The 27,805-nt window shown below is 41.1% G+C and overlaps 1 protein-coding gene across 1 annotated transcript in view; it reads left to right on the plus strand.

Moving 5' to 3' along the window:
- Positions 1–27,805, plus strand: part of VPS8 (VPS8 subunit of CORVET complex) — a 261,296-nt gene that overhangs the window by 79,828 nt on the left and 153,663 nt on the right. Inside the window, exons 21-26 of the mRNA XM_058662177.1 lie at positions 2,008–2,230; positions 6,407–6,496; positions 10,087–10,138; positions 16,292–16,334; positions 19,935–20,007; positions 20,282–20,401. Of these exons, the coding sequence (XP_058518160.1) occupies positions 2,008–2,230; positions 6,407–6,496; positions 10,087–10,138; positions 16,292–16,334; positions 19,935–20,007; positions 20,282–20,401 (601 nt within the window). The remainder of the gene's footprint in view (positions 1–2,007; positions 2,231–6,406; positions 6,497–10,086; positions 10,139–16,291; positions 16,335–19,934; positions 20,008–20,281; positions 20,402–27,805) is intronic.

Genomic DNA, 27,805 nt, shown 5'->3' on the forward strand with positions numbered 1-27,805 from the left:
CAGTATATTTTGCCTGGTTAGTAATTGATAATCACAGAAATGTGATAAACTATTGATTAAAATGAACCCAGCATGAAAAATACTTTGATAAATAACCTGTGCAGTGAAGGGGGGAAATGATGCAAAAATTACATTTGTTCATTCGAGGAAAAAATATGGATATAGATTTCCCCCCAGGATACTGGGAATGCTGCTGACTGAAAGGTGGTACGTGCTTCCAGGGCAGCCATCGGCAGTCTGTTCACCACCTGTCCCCTACATACCTCCCGAGGCCCAGCCCCAGCTCATTGCTTTCCGAGGCTCCCTGGAACTTGTCACACACAAAAAATAACTCAGGATAAGTAAGCCGTTACCACTTTCCACAGTTGACATACTACATACTCACATTAAAAAAACTGCACATTTTAGGGGTAAATAGAATTAATGGTTTATTTTAAAAAAATGAATGAATAAATGGATTGTACAGGGTAATGCAAATCACAAAGATTCACATATGCCCATCATCTAAGAACAGGGGCCATAATGTTGTTTAATTTGTACTTACTGTAGGTTGTGGGGAAGGATGGAGAAGAAACTTCATAGTTATTTGGTGAAATGAATACAATTATCATTCTGGTGGCAGCATATGTTGGTGCTTCCAAAAGCTTAGTGAGACAACATGTTAGTAGTAATGTTTATCACGCAATGTTGCAGAGTTACACCTATGTTGATTGTAACTCAAATGTTGTGGGCTGTTTACAAAAGAAATGTGAAACATGGGCCAAGCTCCGTAGCCTAGTAGTTAAAGTCCTTACCTTGTGTGCGCCAGGATTCTATATAGGAACTGGTTCTAATCCCAGCAGCCCCACTTCCCATCCAGCTCTGTGTGTGACCTGGGAAAGCAGTTGAGAATGGCCCAAAGCGTTGGGATCCTGTACCTGCGTGGGAGACCCGGAAGAGGCTCCAGGTTCCTGGCTTCTGCATCTGTTGCAGCCACTTAGGGAATGAATCAGCAGATTGAAGATCTTCTCGGTCTCTCCTCCTCTCTGTATATCTGACTTTACAATAAAAATAAATAAATCTAAAAAAAAAGTGAAACAAATGCTACATAGTTACTGAAGGTGGTAGCATTGAGAGTGATTTAAAAATTTGTTCTTATAATAAGAATGTTTCTAGGAATGTGTTTTAAAAATTAAAATCTTTTTTCTTTTTGCATCAGAGTTCATTGTTTAGACCCTTCTGGGGGAAGCATCACAAATCACTACACAAATCACTTAAGAATGTATGGATAGCAGGAAAGGATATGTTACAGGAATAGTGTTTTTTGCCCTACTTTGCCTTGTCCACTCTGTCTCCTGCTTAGCACTTTTTTTTTTTTAATTGGAAAGTTGGATATACAGAGAGAGAAGGAGAGACCAGAGAAGAAGATCTTCCATCTGCTAATTCACTCCCCAGGTTGCCACAATGGCCAGAGCTGAGCCAATCCAAAGCCAGGAGCTTCTTCCGGGTCTCCCATGTGGGTGCAGGGTCCCAAGCCTTTGCACCATCCTCCACTGCTTTCCCAGGCCACAAGCAGGGAGCTGGATGGGAAGTGGGGCTGCCGGGACTAGAACCAGCGCCCATGTGGGATCCCGGTGCATGAAAGGCAAGGACTTTAGCCACTGGGCTACTGCACCAGGCAGCATTCTTGTTTTTAAGAAGGAGTTTGCTGCAAGAACCTGAGCACAGGATTTAACCCAGAAAACTGGGTTTGAATTCTGACTCTATTATTTATTAGTGAATGAGACTTTTCAGCAAATAATTTAGTGTTTTCCTTTTTCTTACTTGTAAATCAAGTATTGAGACAACTAACTGATGTGATGTGTACTAGAAAGGTTTTTGGTGTAGAAAGTTTGTGAAGATACTGCTGCTATTTTACTAAGTTTATGTATGAGTTGAAATAGAGAAAATGTGAGATAAACTTAGCATTTTAAATGTAATAGATGCTTGTAATGTTCCTAAAATTATTTTTTCTCTTTTCTGTTTTAGGGACCTTTTATTTAGCCAGATGTATGACAAGTTAAGTGAGAATTCAGTGGCCAAAGGAGTGTTTTTGGAGTGCCTTGAGCCCTATATTTTAAGTGATAAATTGGTGGGCATCACACCCCAGGTCATGAAAGACTTGCTGGTTCATTTCCAAGATAAGAAGTTAATGGAAAATGTGGAAGCCCTCATTGTACATATGGATATCACCAGCCTAGATATTCAGCAGGTGGGTCATGGACAGTTTGCTAATATGCAGAAGAAATTCTGCTCACCTGGCTGATAAGCCATCCCTCTGTCTTCTAAAAAGCCTGTTATTTAACGAACGCTTGTGAAAAGTCTGACAGACTTAACATTTGTCTATATTTAAGTGAAAGCTAGATGTTCTCTCAAATGGCTTTTATCCATTAAGTTGACATAGGTATATTTCAACTGTGGGTACTTTTGACAAGAATGATAGAATATTTACTTTTAAGAATATTTTTCCATTTTTAAAAACATCTATTTGTTTGTTTAGAAAGTCAGAATTATTGAGAAAGCGAGAAACGGAAAGAAATATCTTCCATCTACTGGTTCATATCTCCCCAGATGGCCACAATGGCCAGGCGGGGGTTCGGCCAAAGCCAGGAACTTCATCCATGTCTCCTGCTTGATGACCAAACACTTCATCCATCTTTCTGCTACTCTTCCCAGATGGTTAGCAGGGGTCTGCATAGGAAGTAGTTCTACCAGGACACAAATTGGTACTTGTCTGGGATGCTTATGTTGCAGATGCCAGCTTTACCTGGTATGCCACAACATTAGTCTCATTATGCCATTTTTAAAAGAAGTAGTATTTTAAGCTTGTTAAGACCTAAGTTTTCTGTTGCTGAATTTCAGTGATATTGTATTTAATTCAAAGTTAGCATAAGTGGTACATTTATTACTCAGTTTAGGTCTTTATAGATGTCCTATGAAAAGGACTAGTTTGTAATAGGTAAAGTCCAGACTTGAATTTTGAAAAGTAGAGCTTCTTAGCATGAGTAGCTCACCTATTGTTTGGAAATGGTACTTGAGGTGTATTTCAGGTCCTCACAGGAAGTTCTTAATTGGGAAGCAGTTTCTGTTCTGACTTAACATATTTCACAATTTAATTTCACATCAGTCCTAATAATGAATGTGTTACTCTTGAAAAGGTTATAAATCCTCTTGAACTAAAATGTGAACACCTAAACAAAGGCCTTAGACCAAAAGGAAGGGGGTTTTTTGTTTGTTTTATACAAAATTGTGCAAAATTGCATAGAAATGGAAGTTTTGGAAAAGTGTTTATTGTTTTCTTTTTAGAGGTTCTTGATGAATTGCCATGAGTTTGACAAGTAAAAGTCAGATCCTCCTTTTTTGTTTGTTTTTGTTTTTTTCAGGCCCTCTGACATCTATAAATTGGCTTAGTGTTCACAGAATGACAGTATGTCTAGTGATTATCAGCCCAGCTCTTTATACCTGAAATACAGTAGAATTTTAAAATTTCTTCTCTTCCCAGGTTCTTTTCCAGCTTATTCACCATGTAAATGTTCTGTATTCTGTTTCATGTTAAAATGATCAGTGAGAAATCTCCCCCTCAGTTTCTAAACTGTGCGTATGAAGTCTCCTTTTCCTTCCTGACCCTGGATTACTGTCACATCTCATGCCTTCCGGTTGTGGCTATAGTTCATGAAAGCATTGTCTGGGTTGCTGCTTCCATGTTTTTCCACATGTTAGTAACTCTTTAGGATAAGCAGTGACCTCTGTGCCCACTCCATCAAGCAGTGTTTTTCAACACTGATTGGACTTAGTCTTTTGGCAATGATGCTTCATTACTTCCAGAAGCATATATTGAGTGCCAGGCTCTTGGGGTGCTTCAGTGACTGTGATGAACAAGGTTTGTCCTTCTACAAAGCTTGAAGTTTAGCAGACATCTGTGACAATATGTGGATAACCAACCAGGAAAAAACAAGTGCCACACCAGAAATCAAATAGGGTGATATGGTGGAGAATGAAAGGACTGGTAGGTTGGTTAATTATAGAAAGCATCTGTGAAGAAGGAACATCCAGTCTTGGAGGCTGCATGACAAGTAGAAATTAGTAAGACAAAGATTTTGGAAGAGAGAGTTGTTATGGATAAAAGCGATAGCGTATTTGAAAAAGGATTATCCCTTGAATATTCAAGTAGCAGTTAAAAAGACCAGCGATCTGGAGTTTGATGAAAGAAGTGGACCAAGGTTTTCCATTTTTATAGTAAGTGCTATGAAAAAGCACTAACAAGTTTTTAGTGAGATGGTGGTGGTTTGCTTTAGAGATAACACAGTGAGGAAAGGGGACCTGATCCTCTTCAGAGAGGTAGCAGTGAGATGGAGAGTTGGCCTGGTTTTGGATATGGGGTGTAAAATTTTTTGATTTGGGTATTAAGCGTCCTGGAAAGTGGTTCCTTTAAAGAGGATTGAGAGGATTAGGACAGGTCTTAAATTTGTGAGACAAAATGAGGAGTTCTGGTTTGCTGTTTCTAGATCACTGTAGACATTCATGAAGCAATATCAAGGAAATAGTTGGGTGTATGGATCAGAGGAAAATCAGGCCTAAAGGCATAAAGGTTTTAGTCATTAGTAAAGAGACAGTTGATGATGGCACAGAGAAAGAGAGAGAGGAGGTGAAAGAGAGAGGGAACAAAGAGGAAGATTCTAGAGCATGCCTTCTTCCAGAAAGGCCGTCTCCTCATTTCCATTTCTCCGCTTACCCTTTTGGCTACTTGTTTATCTCTTAACGTGTCTACTTCACCTGCCTCATCCCTCTGTGGTATTCTGCAGCTGTCTGTACTCCACGTCATATCTACTCTTCTTCCTATATATTCTCTCAAATCAATTTCTCTCCATCTTCTAACACTTCAAATTCCTCTATCCTCACTGTGCTTGCATAATCTCTCATTTACACTTCTGTCTTTGGCTTATGTGAATGCATCCTTTAGATCCTAGCTTAATGTTTGCTCCTTTGGGCCTGATATTTTGTACACTCTAGACTGAGTCAGGTTGCTTTATAATTAGTTATTTGTGCAGTTGACTATCACCCACCCCCTTAACTAACATACTAGTGTGTGCCTCACCCTCCTTTTGATGAATGTTCAAGATGAATAAATTCTATGAGAGCAGGGAATAGGTCAGGATCTGTCTTGTTTGTTACTTCATCCTCTGGCCTCTGAGAGCCTGAGTATGAATATTCAGTAAATATTTGTAGAACTATCAACAAAGTAAAAGGAGGAGGAGGATAACACAGAAACAAAACAAAGACATGGGAACTGTTTCGGGGTACAAGCAAGATCACACCAGACATGTCTAAGGTTTATTAAGGAGTCTTTATTAACCAAGCTTGGTTATAATAGAGCACAAGAGCAAATCACAGCTCCACACAGCAATCCACCCAATCATAATCCAACCAAACATAATCCCAAAAGGAACAAATGTTCATCATCCTTAAGTACATCCATTAAGCTGAAGATCTATGTCCCAGCTTCCCCAACAATGTAAGTTATCCTAAGAGGCATGCAACGAATAACCTGGACAGACTCACAAAGAACCCGGACACACAAAGCTGCAGACATTCACCTTTCCCTGGCTTCTCTGCCCACATTCTACTACTGCTAGGCCTCACCCCTCCTGGAACTCCTGACAGCACACAAACCAGAAACAACATTATTATAACCACTGCCCCATCTAAGCAGTACACAGGGACCATGCTCAGGGGATTATCTGTCCTGGGTAAGCCAAGAGTCGAGGTGTCAGAGTAATGGAAGCACCTGGCCAGAAAGAGGGTGAGAGTCCCTTCTTCATGGGCCTTTTAAAGCGGCTTGTGAGGGGAGTGGTTACACGACAATGCAATACCATCCCCTCTCAGTTGATAGGTGAGTCACAGGTGGGTAGGAGCGAATAAGTGTTGTGGGCTAAGGAGTTGATTAGTGCTTGTTGGGATGGGCAGGAACAGGAACTGGGCTGGTAGCTAAAAATGCCTAGACTAATTGGACTTGTCTGCATCCAATATCCTGGCTAAATTAGGACATGGGGGAAGTGGCTGAGGATGGAATTATCATTCCATTGCTGTTAGGACCCACCTTCAGGACAGAGGATAGGGGACACAGCCAAATTTCATTTGCCCACTGTCAATGGGTGCTGGCTATCACTGGCTACACCCCATAACAGGAACATGTTGAAAATAACTATTGTATTATTAAGAATGTTATTGATCCCCAAACAGTTATTATCCTGGCATTGTGTTTACTTTTCAGTTCTTCTTTTACTAGAGAAGGAATATAAAAAATTAATTTAAGATCGTCTTCAGCAAGGAAAATCCTTGCTGAAATGTACTGAGCTGTATGGACTAAATTACTTTTTCTTTTTTACAGGTGGTTCTCATGTGTTGGGAAAATCATCTGTATGATGCTATGATCTATGTCTACAACAGAGGCATGAATGAGTTTATTAGTCCAATGGAGGTAAGATACTTTCTTACTCAGACACATATATAGTATTGTCTGTTAATTTCTTCCCATTCTTTTTCCTTTGAATAGTTTTTGTTTTTATTCAGTTCTCTTTAAATCTCTTGTAGAGTTATTAGTTATGTTCTCTTTTTAGCATTGGACTTACAAGTAGTCATTAATTTTATGCTTTCTGCATAAGTAGAAATGCAAATGCTTTCTGCTTAAGTAGGTATTTAAATCCTAAGGAACAATAGATAAAAATAATGCAAACTTGTTAGATTTCAAGGGTTTTTTTCTCTTAAGAATGCTATAGTAACAAAGGACATAAGAAGTGTATTTTATATAATATTGTTATATAACAAATGTACTCTTGGAGAATGCTATCTGTAGATTTGTTCTGGGAGCCTGTCCTCAAAATGGTGCAAGTTATTATTTGTTGTTAATTTGTTGCTTTTCTAAATGCAGAATTTTATAGCATTCATTTTATATGTATAAGATGTATTTTGCTTACCAAGAGAATCTAAAAGCATTTGGACTTATTCTTAGAACCAGATTGCATACCTTTCTTGTTATTTGCCTTAAATTTGAATACAGAATTGTAGATAATGGTTTCAAATGTATGTAATTCCCTCCCAGCCCATTGCTTTAATATGGTGACTCTTAAAAAAATGTGACATATTCATTGAAGGCATCAAGGCAACTCGTTCACAAATTTAAGGTCGTCCAAAACTATAGTTTAACAATTGGTTTAAGGCATTATTATAGAACCCAGAAACTGGGCCAGCTCACCAAAGTGCAGAAAGCCAGTCATGTATCAGCATGTTGGAAGAAAGTAGCTCTTTATTGTAAAACACACAGCCCCAGGCAGCTGTTGCCTTATTCCCAGGTTCCGGAGTAGTCAGGAACGAAGGTTCTTACAGACAGAAAATTGAGGCTGAGAGGTACGACCATGCAAGGATCCTGATTGCCCAGCATTGCCATGACCTTTTGGGGCTCAAGCTCACCTGGGAGGTTACATGAATGCAGTTAAATTTTCTCCAGGATTTACTTCCAGATAATACTGGCTGTTAAGGTTCTCATCTCCAAACAGGAGACTCCTCGTGGTTAGAACCTTGTAGTTGGCCCTTCTCTCAGTTTAGTGAATTGCTTTTGAAAAGGGGCAGGCAAAGAAGCCTAGTTCTAAGGGAAACAGATAAGAACATCTAGGTTGAAGGACAAGGTCTTGGGTCTAGACCATGCTTTTACATCATGGGGGTTCAGCATCATCTGCACTGTCGCTGAGTCAGCAGTCTATGATTTCAGGCTTCTTTATGTACCTTGAGATTGGTAGGATGCTATTCCTCTCATGTATAATTTCCCGTTTTGGTGCACTTCTCTCCCGTCAATTTCTCTTTCTTTCTTTTTTAAAGATTTATTTATTTATTTGAAAGCCAGAGTTACTGAGAGACAGACTTCCATCTGCTGGATAGAATAGAGCTGCTCACACTCAAACCAGTGGATACTGGTATCTAGGCAGCAGCTTAACTTGCTGTGGCCCAGTGCCAGCCCCTTCAGTTGAACAGTTTTTACAAGGAGTGCCATGTCCCCCTCTCCTGGTTTTGACCCTGAGTGTGTGAATATCAAGATAGTATTGTTTGGCCTTAGACGTCTTAGAGATGCCTTCTCAGAAAGGTACCATAGTTACCTGTGTGCAAAACTATTCTCTGTGCTGCTCCTACTTAGAAAGATTTAAGGCGGTTTTTCATTTTCTTCAAAACAGATTGTAATTTGATGCACCTTATGTTGAAGAAAACAATTGATGTCTTTTTATCTTGTTTTTGAAATTTTTGTTTTGCATGAGGTTTTTCTTCCCCACAATCTGGTTTACATTTATACAAGTACATACACATCTACAGTACACTGGGCTACTAAGGTTGCCCTGTTTGTATTCAGAGTGGTCTTTGGGTGCAGTGGCTTTCAGCAGTAGCTTGGTGTGTTATTAGACAGTCATTTGGGGACTTCAGCAGTGGGAGGGGATGTAAATCCACCTTTGTAATTCTCTGTGTAGCAGAAAATCACTTTTTAGTGTAATACTTTTGTGTACACCAAGTGTAATACTTTGTAGTGTTTTAATACTTAAAGAGACCTGAATTAAGAGGAGATATCCAATCCTTTAAAATGTTCTAGATTTGGGCCTGGCATGGTAGCCTAGCAGCTAAGGTCCTCACCTTGCATGCACTGTGATCCCATGTGGGTGCTGGTTCTAATCTCAGTGGCCCCGCTTTCCACCCAGCTCTCTGCTTGTGGGCTTGGAAAGCAGTTGAGGATGGTGCAAAGCCTTCGGACTCTGCACCCACTTGGGAGACCTGAAATAGACTCCTGACTCCTGGTGTCACATTGGTTCAGATTTGGCTGTTGCGGCTGCTTGGGGAGTTGTCTCTCCTCTCTGTATATTTGCCTTTCCAATTAAAAATAAATAAATAAAATGTTCTAGGTTTTCCAGATTGGATAATAATCTGATCGCATCTGAGATGACCACTATACCCCTTAAAACATTTCTTAGTTTTAAATATAATGCCTTATGTTGGCAGGAAAAATTCTTTTACTAACTTAGGTCATAATGTTGGAGGAGTGATAGGGGATATAGGGACTTCAAATAAGCAGTGACATACATATTGACAAGAGGGAAGACAGAAGTTTATGGGAACACTGTATGAATAGCTACCCTGAACAATCTGCTTGAAAGGGTTAGTTCTGAGGCTGGAGCCATGACTCAACTGGCTAATTATCCACTTGCAAACACTAGCATCCCATATGTTTGCTGCTTTGTGTCCTGGCTGTTCCACTTCCCACCCAGTTCCTTGCTTATAGCCTGGGAAAGCAGTGGAGGAGGACCCAAAAGCTTGGGATCCTGCATCCAACATGGGGGACCTGGAAGAAGCTCCACCCATTGTGGCTGTTTGGGGGTGAATCAGCAAATGGAAGATTTTTGTCTCCCTCTCCCCGTAAAATTTCTTTTCCAATGAAAATAAATAAATCTTGAAAAAAAAAATAGAGAGAAGAACAAGAAGAAAGGAACGGTTAGTTTTAGGGGGCGTTTTGATGCTAGTAGATTGGTGGAAGTATACTTCCTGCTGCTAATGGTCGGTCTTCTCCCAGACAGGAACCTGCCTCTAACGGGCCTCCGTCAGAGAGAGATCCATGGCAGTTGTAATTAGGAAGGCCCTGTTTAATGTTTCTGTGACTCTGATGGTTTAGATTTTTTTTCAGTTTAAACTAAACTGTATTATCACTTTGGTAAGATGTTACTTCCCTCATTTGCTTATTTGCTTTTAAAGAGCAAGATTATTTCAAGAATCTAAGGTATGTTTTATTATAAACTATGATTTCAGCCCAGACCTTCATGTAACTGTTTATTAAATGGTTTCTTTCTCTGAGGAATATCACAATTGTTTCTTAATGATTCTTATAAACAGCTTCTGTTACGTTAAGCTTTTATATTTCATCTCATTAGCAAATGACTAATTCCATTAAATACAGATGATTGACAGCATATGACTCTTGACTATGTTTCAAAAATACCGTTGGAACTGATAGTGATTGTTTTCATTTTCATTTTAATGCAGAAACTTTTCAAAGTCATTGCTCCTCCTTTGAATGCAGGAAAGACACTAACAGGTAATAATTTTCTGAATCTTAATGTTTTTTGTCTTTTTACATTTTAAGATATTAGTTAAATGCCAAGAATCTTACCAGTGTTTGTGTACTGTGTAAATTTTGGTAATCATATGTAATCAGTTAAATACCAGTATAATCAGATGACCGAAAAAAGTAGTTTCTCATACTCAGATATTTCCTCTTGCCTTTTGTACTTGACCCTTCCCCAGTAGTCCCATCTCTGGACAATTACTGATCTTCTGTCATTATATTTTATGTATATGGAGTTTCACAACAGTGTTTGATATTCACTTAGCATGATGTTTCTGGGATTCATCTTTGTTGTGTTTATCGGTATTTTGTTTTCTTTAGCCTTTTTTTTGTAGATAAAAAAATGTTTCATCTTGATATTGTCCATCTTACCTTTTCTCCTTTGTAGTTCAGACTTTTAGTATTCTAAGTGTTCTTGTCTAATTCAGGGTCATCAAGCCCTTCTGTTTTTCTGGAAGAAATTTAATAGTTTTAGCACTTGTGTGGGTATATAATTCATCCTGAAGTAGTTTTTGTGTATGATACATGATAAAGTTCAGGAAATTTTTTCTCATATTGCAGACAGGAGTTCCTGCACTCTTTATTAATAAGATAGTTTTGTTTCCGCTGAATTACCCAATGTCTTTGTCAAAAAATCAGTTAACTTTGAAATGTGGACCTAATTCCAGATTTTTGTTCTGCTTTATGGATCTCTGTATCTATCCTTATACAAATAATGCACTGTCTTGATTATTTCTGTGACTTTATAGCAAACCTTAAAATTGGTACCTAAAATCTTCCAACTTTTTTGTGTGTTTTCAAAATTGATTTGTCTAGTCTAGACCCTTTGTCTTTCCACATGCAAATCAGCTCATCAATTGCATTGACTCTAGTTTTGGAGGAATCACTATCTTTAAAATATTTTCTTTAAAGATTTACTTATTATCGTTGGAAAGTCAGACATACAGAGAGTAAAGACAGACAGGAAGATCTTACGTGCACTGATTCACTCCCCAGGTGGCCGCAACGACCAGAGCTGAGCTAATCTGAAGCCAAGAGCCATGAGCCTCTTCTGGGTCTCTCACATAGGTGCAGGGTTCCAAGGTTTTGGCTGTCCTCTACTGCTTTTCCAGGCCAAAAGTGGGGAGCTGAATTGGAAGTGGGGCTGTGGGATCCTGATGCATGCAAGGCAGGGCTTTAGCCACTAGGCTACTGCACCAAGCCCTATCTTAACAATATGAAGCCTTCTAATTCATGAGAATGTTCTATTTATTTTTATTTTACGTATGCTTTCCTAATATCTACAGAACAGGCAGCAGTGATTTTGGTAGCTTGCCTTTAGTCTGTAGATCAGCTCAAAGGATATTGCTAAATCATCTAATCCAGGAACACTTGATAGGTTTCCATTTATTTAGGTCTTCTCAGATTTCTTCAGTAATTTTTTTGTTGTTGTTGTTTTTAAAGTACAAGTTATACAATTTATTTGTTTAATCTGTTCCTAAGAATTTCATTTATTTGATGCTATTTTAAATGAAAATTTATGCTTCATTTTTCTTACTCATTTCCCATGTGTAGAAAATAAATTGATTTTTTGAGTATTGGTCATCTATCCTACATGCTTACTGAATTCAAATATTAATGTTTAGTTTAATCTTTAGAATCTAAGAAAAGCTTAAATCACGTTATCTGAAACTAGAGTTTAGTATCTTCCTTTCTATTTTGGTTGTCTTTTATTTTCTGTATTTAGTCCAGCTAAATCCTCTCATGCAGGACTGAGTAGAAGTAACAAGAGTGGATATCTCTTGATACTGGAGGGAAACAGTCTTTCAGCATTAAACATAATGCAAATTTAACCATTTATGGAAAGTTCCTTCTATTCGTAGCTTGTTGAGTGTTTCTAATGGAAAAGAGTATTGGATTTTTATCAAGTGCCTTTTCTGCATTTATTGAGATGATTTTGTGGATTTTACCCCTTATTTCACTAGTGTGGTTTAGTTACCTTGATTTTTTTTAAATATGTATTTGTTTTTATTAAAAAGGCTTATTTACAGAGAGAAGGTGAGACAGAGACAAAGATCTTCCTTTTGCTGGTTCCTTCCCCAAATGGCCATGATGGCTGGAGCTGAGCCGATCCAAAGCCAGGAGGTTCTTCCTGGTCTTCCACATCGGTAGAGGGTCCCAAGGCTCTGGGCCCTCTTCCACTGCTTTTCCAGGCCTCAAGCAGGGAGCTTGATGGGAAGTGGAGTCGCCAGGACACACATTGGCACCCATATAGGATGCTGACACTTACAGGCAGAGAATTGGCCAATTAAGCCAGCTGCAGATTTGTTTCTGTATTTACCAGTCTTCCATTCTTGAGAAAAAAATCCCGTTTGGACATGGCATAGTATTTTTTTTTATGTGTTGCTGAATTCAGTTTGTTAGCATTTTTCCATGGATTTGTGTGCTTATATTTATAAAGGGATACTATTCTTTAGGTTTGTTTTATTCTGATATTTGGGTATCAAGAAGAATACCAGTCTTGGTATCATGGCGTACTTGGTATCTTGGTCTGTTTGCCTCATGCAGTGAGTTGAGCAGTATTCTGCCTTTTGTTCTTTCGTGTTTGTAAAGGGCTAGTGTTCTTTAAATATTTGACCAAACTTAATAACAAAGCCATATGGGCCTATGCTTTTCCTTGCTGGAAGTTTTAAAATGACTGCTTATGTGGTCTGTTTTGTGCTGCTATGCCAGAATATCTGAGGCCAGGCAACTTATAAAGAGCAGATATTTATTTCTCTGAAGCCTAAGAAATCCAAAATTAAGTGCCCTTGTCTGATGTCTTAGAAGGTTTTTGTATGTTTGTTTGTTTTACTTTGTTCTCTTGTGGAGGAAGGGCCAAGTGTGGGCAAATGTTGTGTCCCACTAGATAGAAAAACAAGAGGGCTAACTCACTCCCCTAAGTCCTTTTTAGTAACAGAATTAATGCATGTATGAGCCCTTGTGACTGGAAGCCTCCCAAAGACCCTCATCTGTCAGCCCTGGGGCTTCGGGGATCAGGTTTCCCACACATGAGTTTTGGAGGACACATTGAAACTAATGTTACTTAGGTTTCTTTGCTTATTAGAATCTTTTTGGAGCCAATGTTGTGGTACAGTGGTTTAAGCCTCTGGCTGGCATCCCATTTATGTGGTGGTTCTAGTTTCCACTTCTCTGCTTCTAGTCCAGCTCCCTGTTAATGCATCTGGGAGAGTAGTGGAAGATGGTCCAAGTCTTTGGGGCCTTGCCACCCATGTGGGAGACCCAGATAAAGTTTTAGCCTAGCTCAGCCTTTGCTATTAGACTGTTTAAGAAGTAAACCAGTAGAAGGAGGATTTCTCTGTGTAACTCGGCTTTTCCAATAAATATATAAATTTTTTTCTTAAAAAAAGGAGTGCTCTTTCTTAACAACAAGAATACTCATTTTCTTTTAAAAAATTACTGTTTTTTAAATAATGTATTCAGAAAATTTACTTCTTCATGCATTAGCATATTTTAGTTTTTTGTGAATTTGTTGGAATTTGTCCATTTCATGTTACTGTAACTTGTTGCAATGTTTGTAGGAATCTTTCATAATCCCTTTTATTTCTGTAAGGTTAATATTGATAATGCCTCTTTTATTACTGAACTTTGATTTTAAAAAGTATTTATTTGAAGGGCAAAATAATAATGAGGCAGAGACAGGGAGAGAGAGAGAGCTGCCATCTTCCGGTTCACTCTCCAGATGGCAACAGTGTCCAGGGCTGTGCCAGGCTGAAGCCAGGAGCCAGGACTTCTGTCCAGATCTCCCATGTGATTGACAGGTGCTGAAGTACTTGCGACATGTTCCATTGCCTTCCTAGACACTTTAGCAGGGGACTGAACAGGAAGCAGGACAGCCGGGAATCAAACTGTGCTCTCACTTGCGGTGTTGGTGTCAAAGGCAGTGACTCAATTCCCTGCACCACAATGCCAGCCCTGTTTTTTGTGTTTTAAAAAATTGAATTTTGACTCACCATTTTTTTCTCTCCATTTTCATATTGAACAGCTTCCGTTGTTGTATATCCAGATTCACTTACTTCTTCCTCTTTTGTATCAATTTTGCTGATAAATTCTTTCAATGAATTTTTATATTCAACAATTATATTTTTCAATCCAATTTCCACTTAGTTCTTTATTATTTGTTTCTCTGTTGCAGGTTTTCATTTGTTTGTTGAACTTTTTTCATGCTTTAAATCTGTGCTGTCATAATAGTTGCTTTGAAATTCTTTTCTGTTATTTCTAATATTTTGTTTATGTCAGGATTTGGTGTGATTGATTTTCATTTCTCATAAGAGGAATTGAGGCTTATCCTTTTAGTTGCTCATATTGCTGAGTAATTTTGTTTTATATCCTGGATACGATGTTTCATCGCAGAGAATTCCGGATTCTGTTATTTTTCTCCAATCCATATTTTTGTCTTCTGTTCTACTAGATAATTTTCTTGGCAAGGCTTGAACTATAAACTCCGTTTCTCTTGTGTCAGCTCCAGCCTCCCTTCAGGTCTTTTTTCTTCATCTGCTCTGCTTTGCTTCTGATTCGTTTGGGTGATGCTGGGGTCAGGCAGTGATGAGGAAAAGGAAGGGCACAGTTTGGGAATCCCCCTCTGGCTCTTTTCATTGCTGGATTTTGCCACTCCTTTAACTGTTTATGCTTCCTCACATCTCTTTAGCAGCTTTGCCCAGAAAGAGCCCTGTGTTTTCCATGTGCACCCTGAGCTCCACTGTGCTTGTCAAGCAGATTGCACTTTGTTCCAGGCTGCAGGGCCCAGGACTGCATTTTACCTGTGCTGCTCGGTTCCCAGTCTCCATGCGAGTAAACTCCCTACCAAAACCTGGTAGGGAGTTTCCCTTCCCCCCTCCAGTATCCTCAGGGAGGGAATTCCATTCTTCTTTTTGGGTTGGTTTGTTTGTTTTGCCTTTGACTAACTGCTTTGAGGGTTTTTTTTCCTGCGTAGTGATTGAGGCATCAGTCATATACGTGGGCAGTTTGAGGATGCCCTGGTGGGATTCATCTTCCACATTCATGTCATGTTTCCTAGCTTCACCTTTCTGGTCCCCTAGGCACAGATGGTTAGAGTTTCCTTGCGTGTGCTACATCCTTGTTTTCTCAGCAGGTACCTGCTTCAGAGTGTTATTCAGGGGAGTTCCTGAAGAGGAAGGTGTGGCTCTCTCCCAGGTGGCTGAACCCGCCACCAGATTTGTATATGCTTTCTTTCACTCTTCAGTAACTTGGTATATTTTGTGCTATGTGCAGGAATTGCAGACTTTTTTCTGTGAAGATAAGGGAATAGGGGGAGTCATTTTTGTACAGTGTTAATCCCTCATACCAGAAGAGTGATTGCTACTGTGTGTCATACTAGCTAAATTGGATTAAATAACATTTGTAGCTGAAGCAAAATATAATTATTCATATAATTTTGGGCAATTCAAGTTCAGTTGCAGCAGAGTATTTAAATGGGATTACTGGTCAAAGTTATATATTTGCTTGCATTGCATTTACTGTTCATGTACTGAAAATGCATTTCATTATCAGCAACCACAGATTCCTATGATTTGCCCACTATAAGCATTCCTGCTTAATTTATCCTTCTTAGTGCTCCTAACCATGTTATGTTATTCTTGGCTTAAAGCTTGGTCTGATTGTTGTTTTGATTTCTTCTAGTCAAAGAAAAGCGTATGTTTTTGACATAATAGGAAGGACTCTAATTGTTTAGGAACAATAGCTTTCTGAGCCCTAAGAGCACCAGAGGAGGTGAAAGTTATGGTTATGCCTCAATAGTAATTAATTGGTCATGACCTACAATTCGTCAAGTTGTTGATTTACATCTTTCCTGGCCCTAGTCTAGTGGAGAAGCCAGCAATACAAAGGTGTTTCCCGCTACATCTCTATGTGTGTTCTTGAACATCTCACACTGATTTTGTATCTGTGAAAGGCATTTAATGGATATTTAAAGGATAATGAAGTGTTTTTACCTCAGTTTTATGGTATTTGTGAATGTATTTATCTCAACTTAAATACCAAGTTTTCTTTTTATTTCCACATAGAGATTATATTTCTGAAAAGATCTTGAGAATGTTTTTGAACATACTTTTCTTTCTATTTTAGATGAACAAGTTGTTATGGGCAACAAGCTTCTCGTATATATTAGGTAAGAGTTTTTAAAACTGATTTTTGTGTATGTTCCTTTTGTATTTTTTCCCCTTGTGCTCTTAGAAATATTATTCTTTTGTATCTACAAAATGCTTTTCATTTTTCAAACCTCTTTTATGTAAAGTGGTGATTTTCAACAATGTATGATTGGTCATTGTCTATGGATATTTTTGGTTTTCTTTTCCTTTTTTTTTTTTTTTTTAAGATTTTATTGTAATTGGAAAGCCGGATATACAGAGAGGAGGAGAGACAGAGAGGAAGATCTTCCATCCGATGTTTCACTCCCCAAGTGAGCCGCAACGGGCCGGTACGCGCCGATCCGATGCTGGGAACCTGGAACCTCTTCCAGGTCTCCCACGCGGGTGCAGGGTCCCAAAGCTTTGGGCCGTCCTCAACTGCTTTCCTAGGCCACAAGCAGGGAGCTGGATGGGAAGTGGAGCTGCCAGGATTAGAACCGGTGCCCATATGGGATCCCGGGGCTTTCAAGGCGAGGACTTTAGCCGCTAGGCCATGCCGCCGGGCCCGATATTTTTGGTTTTCACAACCGAGAAGAAGGTATAGGAAAGATGGCACTGATCTCTAATGGGCAAGGCCCAGGGGTATTGCCTCAGCATTCTGCAGTGCGCAAGGTTGTCCCCACAGTGAAGAATCACAACAGGTGAAATTACTGCTTGTGATGCCAACGTCTCATGTCAGAGTGCTGGTTCAAGTCCTGGCTGCTCTGTTTTGATCCAGCTTTCTGCTAGCTCACTGCTAATGTGCCTGGGAAAGCAGAACATGATGGCCCAGTTATTTGGACTCTTGACATCCTTGTCAGGGAGTAGCACAGAGATGGAGTTCTGTACCTGGTTTCAGCCTAGACTAGCCTCTGCTATGTGACCATTTAGGAAATGAGCCGCCAAATGGTTCATTTTCTGGTGCTGTGCCTTTCACATTCAATAAATAGATAAATAAACTGACTAACTAAATAAATAAGCTGTGAAAAAGAATTATCTGACTCAAAATATCAGTGGGCGCATGCCAGTTGTTGCTCTGACTCAGCTTGACTCAGCCCCTCACCTGTCCCGACCTCTGTCTTAGACACTGTGACTTAGTGTTCCTGGCTCACACAGACCAGTCGGTGCAAGAGCCTAGCTCAGCAAGACCTGTGCTCCATCCTGATTTCTAATTTTGCTTGTGGGCTAAGGTTTGCTCAGTCCTGCCTTGTCCACCCCATTCCATTACCAGTCCACACATTAGCCAGCCATTGGAGGTACTTGGCCCAGCTTGTCCGACCCCTACGTCTGGACCACATGTTCACCAGCGGGAGCTATGACTCACCAGGGGAGTTTCCCAAGTTCCTCCACTTGACCCACTCCTGGACCCAGTTCTCATACATGCCATTGGGTTTTAGGCCAGTGCTCGGCATAGTCTAGCCTTCCTGTTGGCCTTGTATGAGCTGGTGAACATTGCAGCCCGGTCCACCCCACGCCCTATTCAGGATGCACATTTGAGTGCTGCTGCCTTGACCAGTCCAGACTATTGTGGGTTCCTTTACCTGTGAGTGATGGCAGGCTCCTTGGTCACGCCTAGCTTAATCCATCACCACCCCAATTCTTGAGCTAACCAGTGGGGCTAGTATTTCCACAGAGTGTGGCCCACACATCCCCCACAGAATCTACCTCTGGATGTGGTTCTCTCGTGTGCTACTTAATTTCATGACCCTGCCTAATATCACCTGTTTCTTGATCCATCATCATGTCAGGTAATAGAATATGATCCTGCTAGATAAGCTGCGAGCCTTAGCTTTTGCATGGACTGGTGTTCAGTGATTACAAGTACTACACAGTATTTAAAGGAGTTTGGTATATCAGTCTTATCCATAAAGATCATCTGGTCCCTCTCTTCCAACCTACTAGGTCTCATTACCCTCACTAACCTTCAAAGGAAAAGTTACTCTGTCGTTGGGATTCTTTAGTATTGATTGACATCACAGAAGTACAGTGGGCTTGACATGGAGATACCTAAGCAGCAATTCAAAGCCCAAAACCCCAGAACTGGCCGCCCAGGGAGAGGTCACCACGTGGACACGGTGGCTGGAATCGGGGCTCTGAGCTTGAAGACTGTCCTGGCCTGGCACCCACCAGCTGCTGGAAGTTTAAATCCCCAGGTCCCAAGCTCACCCCCTCCCCAATCCCATCCCCCACACCATGATGGTGATGGGTGGGGCCTGGGCCCGCCCAGCCCTCCAAATTTCCTCCTTCTATGTACTCACCATGAAGGGAGCAGTCTCTGGAGTTCGGGCAGGCCCAGGGCAGGTCACCGCGTGAATGCGGTGGCTGGAATCGGGGCTCCGAGCATGGAAACGATCCCGGCCTGGCACCTACCCTGGAAGTTTAAATCCCCACGTCCCAAGCTCGCCCCCTCCCCAATACCATCCCCCGTGCCATGATGGCAGTGGGTGGGGTCTAAATTGTAAAAAAATTAATGGAAGAAGCAAAATTGGGATATCTGTCTCCTGACTCCTTGGGGCAGAGTTCATTTCCAGGGACTGTAATGGTTCACTGTTGCATCTTGATAGAATTTTCAAATAGATAGTTAGCAGAAAGATAGGGAGATGGCAGAACCTTCCAGAACAGTATAGCTCCTGTCTGATGTCAGTTAACACTGGGTTCTGTTTCACATTTTTTCCACTGAATCTTCAGTGTAGAAGAACATATGGCGCATTCACCTAGTACTTCATCATCTGTGCTTTGAACTCTTTAGAATGTGCTAGTGTCTACCTGCCTAACATTGAGAATTGATGATTGGCTTAAAGACATTTAAAGTTTTCCCCAACCCCAAATGATAGGGGAAAAAAGGAAGATGTAATCAGAGTTGAATTACAATAATTCAACTCACGAGGCAAGTCATTAGTCATAAAGAAGGCCTGGTTTACACATAAAGCTGTAGGGTAATTTCCTAACTCTACCTGAAGACTTGTCCTATTGCAAGCCTGGTTTTGCTCGATAACGCTGTTGATTTCCCACTTTTAATCACCATTTTCAGAGCATATGGTTTAAAAGCATGAGAACATCAGGATTTCAACAGTTAAGTCATAGTTTAATGGTGTTGTTAGGTTCTTGTTGATGCTAGGCTATGAGGCCTTAGCTTATCTGTTTCCCATTTGTTCAGTAGGATCTCAGGGTTGAAAAACAATGTGATATTTTATTTATTTATTTATTTATTTTAAAGATTTATTCATTTTATTACAGCCAGATATACAGAGAGGAGGAGAGACAGAGAGGAAGATCTTCCGTCCGATGATTCACTCCCCAAGTGAGCCACAACAGCCGGTGCTGTGCCGATCCGAAGCCGGGAACCTGGAACCTCTTCTGGGTCTCCCACACGGGTGCAGGGTCCCAAAGCTTTGGGCCTTCCTCGACTGCTTTCCCAGGCTACAAGCAGGGAGCTGGATGGGAAGTGGAGCTGCCGGGATTAGAACCGGCACCCATATGGGATCCCAGGGCATTCAAGGCGAGGACTTTAGCCGCTAGGCCACGCTGCCGGGCCTGACAATGTGATATTTTAAAGCTGTCCCTTTACAGGTCACCAGATCTGTACTCATTTGCTTCTTTAGTTGTTGTCTGGCAGGTCGTGCCTATCCATTGGGTGACATCCCTGAAGATCTTGTTCCCTTGGTGAAAAACCAGGTTGGTACTATTTTCATGGTGGTTTTATTATCTATATCTCTTGTTAAAATGCACTGAAGACAAATGAGAATCTCACCTGGGTCAGAAGCTGTTGCCCAGAGAGCTTACACACTATCAGTAAAGTTGTTAATACTAGCTGAGAAAAGGTGAACTTTTAACATAAGGGCAATTTAAACTGAACTCAACCTGCTTTTGTTCTGTCCAAATGAGAACCATTGCTTCAGCAAGATGCTTTGTGAGGTGAGAAAATAACCAGCCCTTTTCCAACTTGCAGGTGTTTGAATTTCTAATTCGCCTTCACTCTGCAGAAGCTTCTCCTGAGGAAGAAATCTATCCTTATGTCCGAACTCTGCTACATTTTGACACAAGAGAATTTCTTAATGTGTTGGCATTGGTAAGAGATTGTTTAATTTTAAGATGTTTCCAAATGAGCTAGGGCAATAGTTTTTTTTTAATAGAAATATAATTAAAAATCCTTATTTGGGTACATATTTTATGCCACCTCAGTAAGTCAAGGTTTCAAATGCTTAGTTTTCTGTCACTCTTACCTCTAGTTTTTTACACTCCCCTTCCACACCTCATCTCTCTGTTTTTCATTCACTCATCACAATGTCAGAAAGCAGGCTTAGATATGGTATATCTCTGAAATCATAAATTATACTCCTTGACACACTACAGGAAGCTCAGGACTGGAAGGGGCTGTAGTGGTGATGGTCATGGGAATAACTAGCTGAATGGAGCAAGGATGCCTCTATGAATAAAGGGTGAGCTATCTTCCTGGCTAAGTAGTACTAGTCTTGTTTTATAAAAAGCTTCTGATAACATGGAAAATGTTTATGTTACAATGTTTAGTAAAAGTTGCAGGCTCACAAATATGTAAAATATACGCATGTATACAATGTTTAATGGAAAAAGACACAAAATGCATCTAATTATTAATATTGACCATGTAAAATAGAGCAAATTGCCTCAATGAGCTTATACTACTCTTATAAATTGAGTGGCATCATAAACGACTCAATTGTTTTTAAAAACTGAATATCTGTGAGGGGATTTTTATATCATTCCTTGATTTAATTTGAAAACCTGACTCAGAAGTAGCAGCCGTAAGTGTATATGAATGAGAAGAGATACTTAGAATTGGAAATCAGGGTTGGGAATTGAAAAAGAGTAGCAGAGGAAACTTAAAAAAAAATTATCAGATTTTCATTTTTATTAAGGTCTATAGTAGTGCTGAAATACATTTGAAGTGATCTGATGTCCAAATTATGATATCAGGAATACAAATAAGATCATAAAACAGTCCCTCATTTCTTGATGAATATGTTTGAGTACGTGGAATATCCCACTTGCTGTACTAACTGGGGGGCGCAGCCTTGGCTGTAAGGATATACTCCTGTCCTGTGGATGAAAAGGAGCTGCACTGGTAGATGTGTAATGATAGCACAGTGTAACGCAGGCCTCAGGGGAAGTGTGAGATGCTGCAGGGACACGATTAGGGTGTGTCCAAGGGTTAAAGAAGCCTTCCTGGATACGATGGTCCCATGCTAAGTCTCAAAGATCAGTGTTAATTAGGAGAAGAGTAGAGGTATTCTAGGCAGAAGGAAAGAATATTTGAAATGATTTTTGAAATGTAATCAGAGAAAAATTCAGTATGGCTGTTTTTTTTTTTTTTTTTTACCTATAAAGAAGAATACAGAAACAAATCTATAGAGATAGGCTTAGAGTCCTATAATCTGTAGTAAAAAATTTAAACTTTGTATCCTACTGCAGTATGTAGTCACTGAGGCTTGTTAGGGAGAGGAATATCATGACTTATTCTTTAAGAAAGATTCCCTTGGGCCCGGCGGCGTGGCCTAGCGGCTAAGGTCCTCGCCTTGGAAGCCCCTGGGATCCCATATGGGCGCCGGTTCTGATCCCGGCAGCTCCACTTCCCATCCAGCTCCCTGCTTGTGGCCTGGGAAAGCAGTTGAGGACGGCCCAATGCATTGGGACACTGCACCCGCGTGGGAGACCTGGAAGAGGTTCCAGGTTCCCGGCTTCGGATCGGCGCGCATCAGCCCGTTGCGGCTCACTTGGGGAGTGAATCATCGGACGGAAGATCTTCCTCTCTGTCTCTCCTCTGTATATATCTGGCTGTAATAAAATGAATAAATCTTTAAAAAAAAAAAAAAAAAAGAAGAAAGATTCCCTCTAAGGCTTATATCTTTAGAATTTTATTTCTCTGTTATTTATTTATCTCTGGAGGCTGCAGTCCAACATCCAGCCCTGGTAGGCCCTGTGTCTGTTGAGGACTGGCTTGTTTGCTTCTATAGGAATGCCTCCTCTTATGTACTCGTGGCTAGAAAGGAAGAGGTCCAAGAGCTGTACCCTCATGGTCTGATCGCCTCCCCAAAGCCCCATCTCCTAATGCCATCAAATTTCTGCTAAGATTTAAAAAAAATTTTTTTTTTAAAAGATTTTATTATTATTGGAAAGCCGGATATACAGAGAGGAGGAGAGACAGAGAGGAAGATCTTCCATCCGATGTTTCACTCCCCAAGTGAGCCGCAACGGGCCGGTGCGCACCGATCCAAAGCCGGGAACCAGGAACCTCTTCCAGGTCTCCCACATGGGTGCAGGGTCCCAATGCATTGGGCCGTCCTCAACTGCTTTCCCAGGCCACAAGCAGGGAGCTGGATGGGAAGTGGAGCTGCCGGGATTAGAACCGGCGCCCATATGGGATCCCAGGGCGTTCAAGGCGAGGACTTTAGCCGCTAGGCCACGCCGCCGGGCCCAGATTTTTAAAAATTTGTAAGTAAGATTTATTTATTTGAAAAAGTGATGAGAAGCAAAGTTATCTTCCATCCATTGGCTCACTCCCTGAATAGTCACAACAGCTGAGACTAGCCAGGCTAGAGCCAGGAACCAGGCACTTTTTTCTGAGTCTCCCACACGTGTGGCAGGGGCCCAAGTATTTGGGCCATTTTCTGCTGCTTTCCCAGGCTTATTAATAAGCAGGGAGCTGGAGCAGAAACAGAGCTGGGACTCGAACTGGTACTCCAATGTGGGATATTGGCCTTACAGGCAGTGGCTTAAACTGTTGCATATTTTAATCTCCATTTGAACTTGTGTCCATATTATTTACTCTAAGAGATATTACATAATTGGAACTATCTTTGTGGATTGATAATGTTCTAGCAATGATAATGCCATTTTGGTGACAGTTGTTAATAATTACCAAAATATGCTGTGGCTCGTATCGTAATATTCACTCTAGTATATTACAACTTAATTATGTTTATAGGAACAAGCTTCCAATATCTGTTTCAGAATAGTGACAAAATGCTGCCAACAGGAAAATGGTTAGGAAAATTCCTTTTTGCATCACTGCTGTAAGGATTTTTTTTTTAAATACATATGTTACTTGTACATGACTTTGTGTTTTAATTGAATAACGTTTGTCTTAGTAGACAGTACCTTGTGTTTGTACATGTTGAGTGACATTATACTTGAAGAGGCTGGGGGTGATGTGTTGTGGTAGGGTGGGTAAGGGGAGAGTTTCTGATTCTCATAAATCAATGCATAGAACTGAGACACCTTCCATTTCACCTTGTATCTGCAGTCAGCTCAAAGTTAACCTGTGTGAACTCCAGAATATCTTCTGCTTGAGTACCCCACAGTAAGAGTTGTACCTCTGTTTCCGCATTGAGTTCCACCTGTCTCATTGGAGACTCATTTCAGCACTTCACTAACTGTCACCAGGGCAGACTAGCTAAAAAATTTTAAAGTACTTTTTTTCTTTGTAAATAATATGATTTGATAATTAGGTAGTCATTTGTTAAGCACCTACTGTGTGCTGGACATCAAAGGAGGGTCAGGACATGATAATAATAGAACAGCATATGCAAAGATACTTTAAGAAGTTGATTCAATTCAATGCCCACTTATGCAAATATGGGGTCAACATTAGGTGTCATGGATTAAGTTACCATATGCGAGGCTGGCATCCCATAGTAGAGTGCCAATTCAAGCTCTACCTGCTCTGCTTCCAATCTACCTTCTTCCTAATGACTCTGGGAGAACCAGATGGTAGCCCAAGTGTTTGAGTCTTGGCTGAACTAGATGGAACACTTGGTTCCTGGTTTTGGCCTGCCCCAGTCCCGGCAGTGGAAGCCATTTGGGGAATGAAGCAGTGGGAAGAAGGTCTCTTTCTGTCTTCCCTCTCTCTGAGACACTGCCTTTCAAATAAATAATAAACCTTAAAAAATGAAAAGAAGAATAGGAGGTATTCTTGTTTGAACACAGCTCACAATTTAAAAGTTCAGGGTTGTGAAATTTCTTTGTCTTATCTATTGAACAGTATGTAGTTCGTTTTCTTATTTCAGAAAAATAACAGGAAATTATTGCTATGTGAATTTTAACATTTCCTCAGAACCAAATGTAACACAATGAAAATCATATGAAAGATCTTCAAGTGTTTGATCTTTTTGATTGTTCAGTAAATATTTTCATGTCAGCTTTATAATAGTGGATACAACTGCAGTTCTTTGATACATACATTCTCTGTGTACTAGGTATTTTTGTGACATGCTGTTACATACTGCCAAACATCCTTCATGGATTTGTGTTTGAGCTGGATAACATTTCCATTAGCAGACAGTACCTTCTGTCTTGCCTTCAGAGTGACATCTCATTTGAGCAGCCTGGACGGAAGTTGGTAGGGGCATGGTTGGGGAGATGGAGAGGACTGATTTGTTATTCTCATAGATGAGAAGGTAGAATCTGGTGCTGTCATTTGCTTTATGCATTTTATATTTAAAAAGTGTTTGGCTTCACTTGAGCTGAAGTGTGAAATAAAAAGGGCTTGTACTTGGCAGTGTGTTGGGAATTGAATACTTATCTATTCCTTATAAGTAGGCTGCAGAATGTTAATATTTCAATGGTTCCACTGTCATAGTTTTTGGAAGGTCCATCTTTGAACCTTTTTTTTGTTGCAAGAATTATAAGAATTATTATTTCTGAATAACAAACTAAAGGCTGAGCATGTGATCTTACCTACTTCTTATACCCTTTCTCACATTACCTCTTTTTTCTTCATAATTGTAAATGCCTATTGTTTTCAGGGTTTTTTTAAATTTGAATTTTGTGGTACAGTTATATAGGCTCTGAGATTATACCCCAGCGTCCCCCCACCCCCCAAATCCCACCTTCATAAGGAGTTATAATTCCATCAGTCTGTTATTTAAGTGTGCCCCGACATTGCTGGTACATTCAGTGTCAGACAGTCCAGCATCCCATTGTCTAGATATGTCCAACAGTTTCATTAGGAGTCCATCTTTGATTTGGAAGTAGGGATGCATATTGCAACATATCTTCACATCTGGATGTGGTAGTCTGTATTATTTCATCACTATATGTTTCCTTAAATGAGAAGCCACGAAATAAGGTCAACAACAGATATGATGTTAAAACCACCACCACCACAACAAAAATTATACCACCATAGAGTCGAAAAAACACATCATTGAATAGCCAACACATGGGTGATGAAAAGAAAATACAGAAGCCTAATTTGCATGATGGTTTCCTTATATTAGAGAAAACATATGGTATTTGTCCTTTTGGGATTGACTTATTTCACTGAACATAATGTCTCTAGCTGGGACCCTCTAGCTGCAAATGGTATACTTTCTTTTTTTTTTTTTTTTTTTAATCTATTTTATTGTGTTGTTGTTGACAATCTTTACATAGTTAATTACAGTTAAAGAAAGAAAAAGAAAAAAAAAAGGTTCAGGGGGATAGGGAAGTGGGTAATACTATTATGTCCATATTGTTTCCATCATGTATCTGAGGTAAAGGGGGATATTGAGGGAGAAGCCCCACCTGGTTTCCCGCCCACCCCGAGTCCTGGATGTGGGGCATGCTCTGAGATATGTGCTCGAGTGGTGTTAATGGTTCTCCAGTTATGAATCGCTGCCAGTTTCGCTCGATGAGGTCGTCCACTGATTGATACAGTCCATCATAAAGTCTCCGTTTGCCCCATTTTTCGCTGCCAACATATAGCTGAGATGAATGATTGATCTGCTCTGTCTTCTGTCTTTTCTTGATTAGAGTTCTGAGTCCAGCAGTTCGACTGGGGATATCTCCAAAGAAACTTTGAGGTATTCCCAGACTAGTTTCTTGTATGTTCTAGCAAGCACAGGGCCTGGCACAGTCCATCACCCAGATCAGCTGGTGGTTGCAATTGCTGGGTTGGTTCTGTTTTCAGTCCCGAGTTGCACTGGAACCAATGGGTGTTGCAGTCCAGTCTGGTTCTGCCCAGCACGTACTCGGCCCTCACACAAACCAGTGGGAGCTGCAGCCTAGTTGGGGCGACCCACAATAACCCCCGCCAGGCCCGCCCCCTACCCTGGTTTGCCAGTATGTGTAGCGGAAGACCAGTCTGTCCCCCATCCCCTTTGGCTCTTGTACTTGTCAATGAGTATTAAAGCTTAGTTCTGTCTAACCAACTCAACCATCCAGCCCTCACGGGTGTTGTTGAGTGCCTCTCTATCTAGCCATCCCAGCCCCCGTCCTAGTTTTCATGCCCTCCCACGGGAATAGTGACCCAAGAAGGGGGAACCCACTTTTTCCCTCCCAGGTCTCTCTGTCCCGGTTTTGCACTCTTCATGTGGTTCTGTGATTTGACTTGACAGAATTAGTCCCCAGCGCCAGCTTCTGTGGCTATGCCCAAACATCCCTCACCCACTTTAATTTATGCTTGCACCCACAGGAATAATCAGCACAGCCTGGCTTTGCCCTGATCTAGTCCACATGCAGCGCACAGGTGTTGTAGCCTTGCATAGTCTAGTCTGTCTCTATCCCAGCCCACGCTCTCCAGTGGGAGTAGCTGTCCGGCGAGGGGACCAGCCCCTTAATCCCCCCGCCAGTTCTGCCCCTCCCTTCCTTCCTGGATCTCACGTGTGCTGGTTAGGTGCTGCATTCATATCCAGTACAGGCAACCACGCCCTGGCATTCCATAATGTGTACTGGTTTTGTCACGACCAAACCCGGCTCATCCTACACTCTGATCTGGTGATTGGATTTGCCAGTGGGTGATATGAACTGATTCAGCCTGGTCTGCTCCTGACCCATGCTGAATGTGTGCCAGTGGGAAACTTTCCATGGCCTATTCTGGACTGTTTCCTATCATGCTTCTTGTGCTTACCTGCAGGGACTGTGTCCTGCCAGAGGAGTTGCCCAGGCTCCTCCATCAGAACCCCTCCCAATGTCAGATTTTGCGCATGCCAGGGGGTCCTTGAGCCAACCCAACTCAGTTCACCTCCTGTACTAGCAGGAACGGTGGCTTTTCCTGGCTGGCTTTCACCCCATTCTGGTTCTTGTTGTTGGATGTTTCAGCCCGGCCATGGCTCGTCCATACCCACATACAGCTCACGCATGGCTCAGTAGGGGTTGAGACCCAGCCTAGTCAGTCCCACATCTACCCTCTGGTTCTCCATGACACCAGATGGTGTTGGGGTCTGAACTGGCCTGGTGCATCCAATCCCAGCCCACACTAGTGCCTCGGGTGACTACAACTGTTTCCTAGATAGAACGCAGCCCCAATTCTAGCACATACGCCCCTTGGTGGGAACCTCAACCTAGTTAGGGTGTCCCGTTACCTCCCCGATTGGGCTTGTTCCTAGCTGTAAATCATGCACCTGCCCGTGGTTGCTCCGAGGACCAGTAGGTGCAAGAGCCTAGCTCGGTATGACCTGTGCTCCATGCTGGTTTCTAGTTTAGCTTGTAGACAAAGGTTTGCTCAGTCCTGCCCAGT

The sequence above is a fragment of the Ochotona princeps genome, chromosome 3 (assembly GCF_030435755.1).
Source record: "Ochotona princeps isolate mOchPri1 chromosome 3, mOchPri1.hap1, whole genome shotgun sequence".
Classification (NCBI taxonomy): Eukaryota; Metazoa; Chordata; class Mammalia; order Lagomorpha; family Ochotonidae; genus Ochotona; species Ochotona princeps.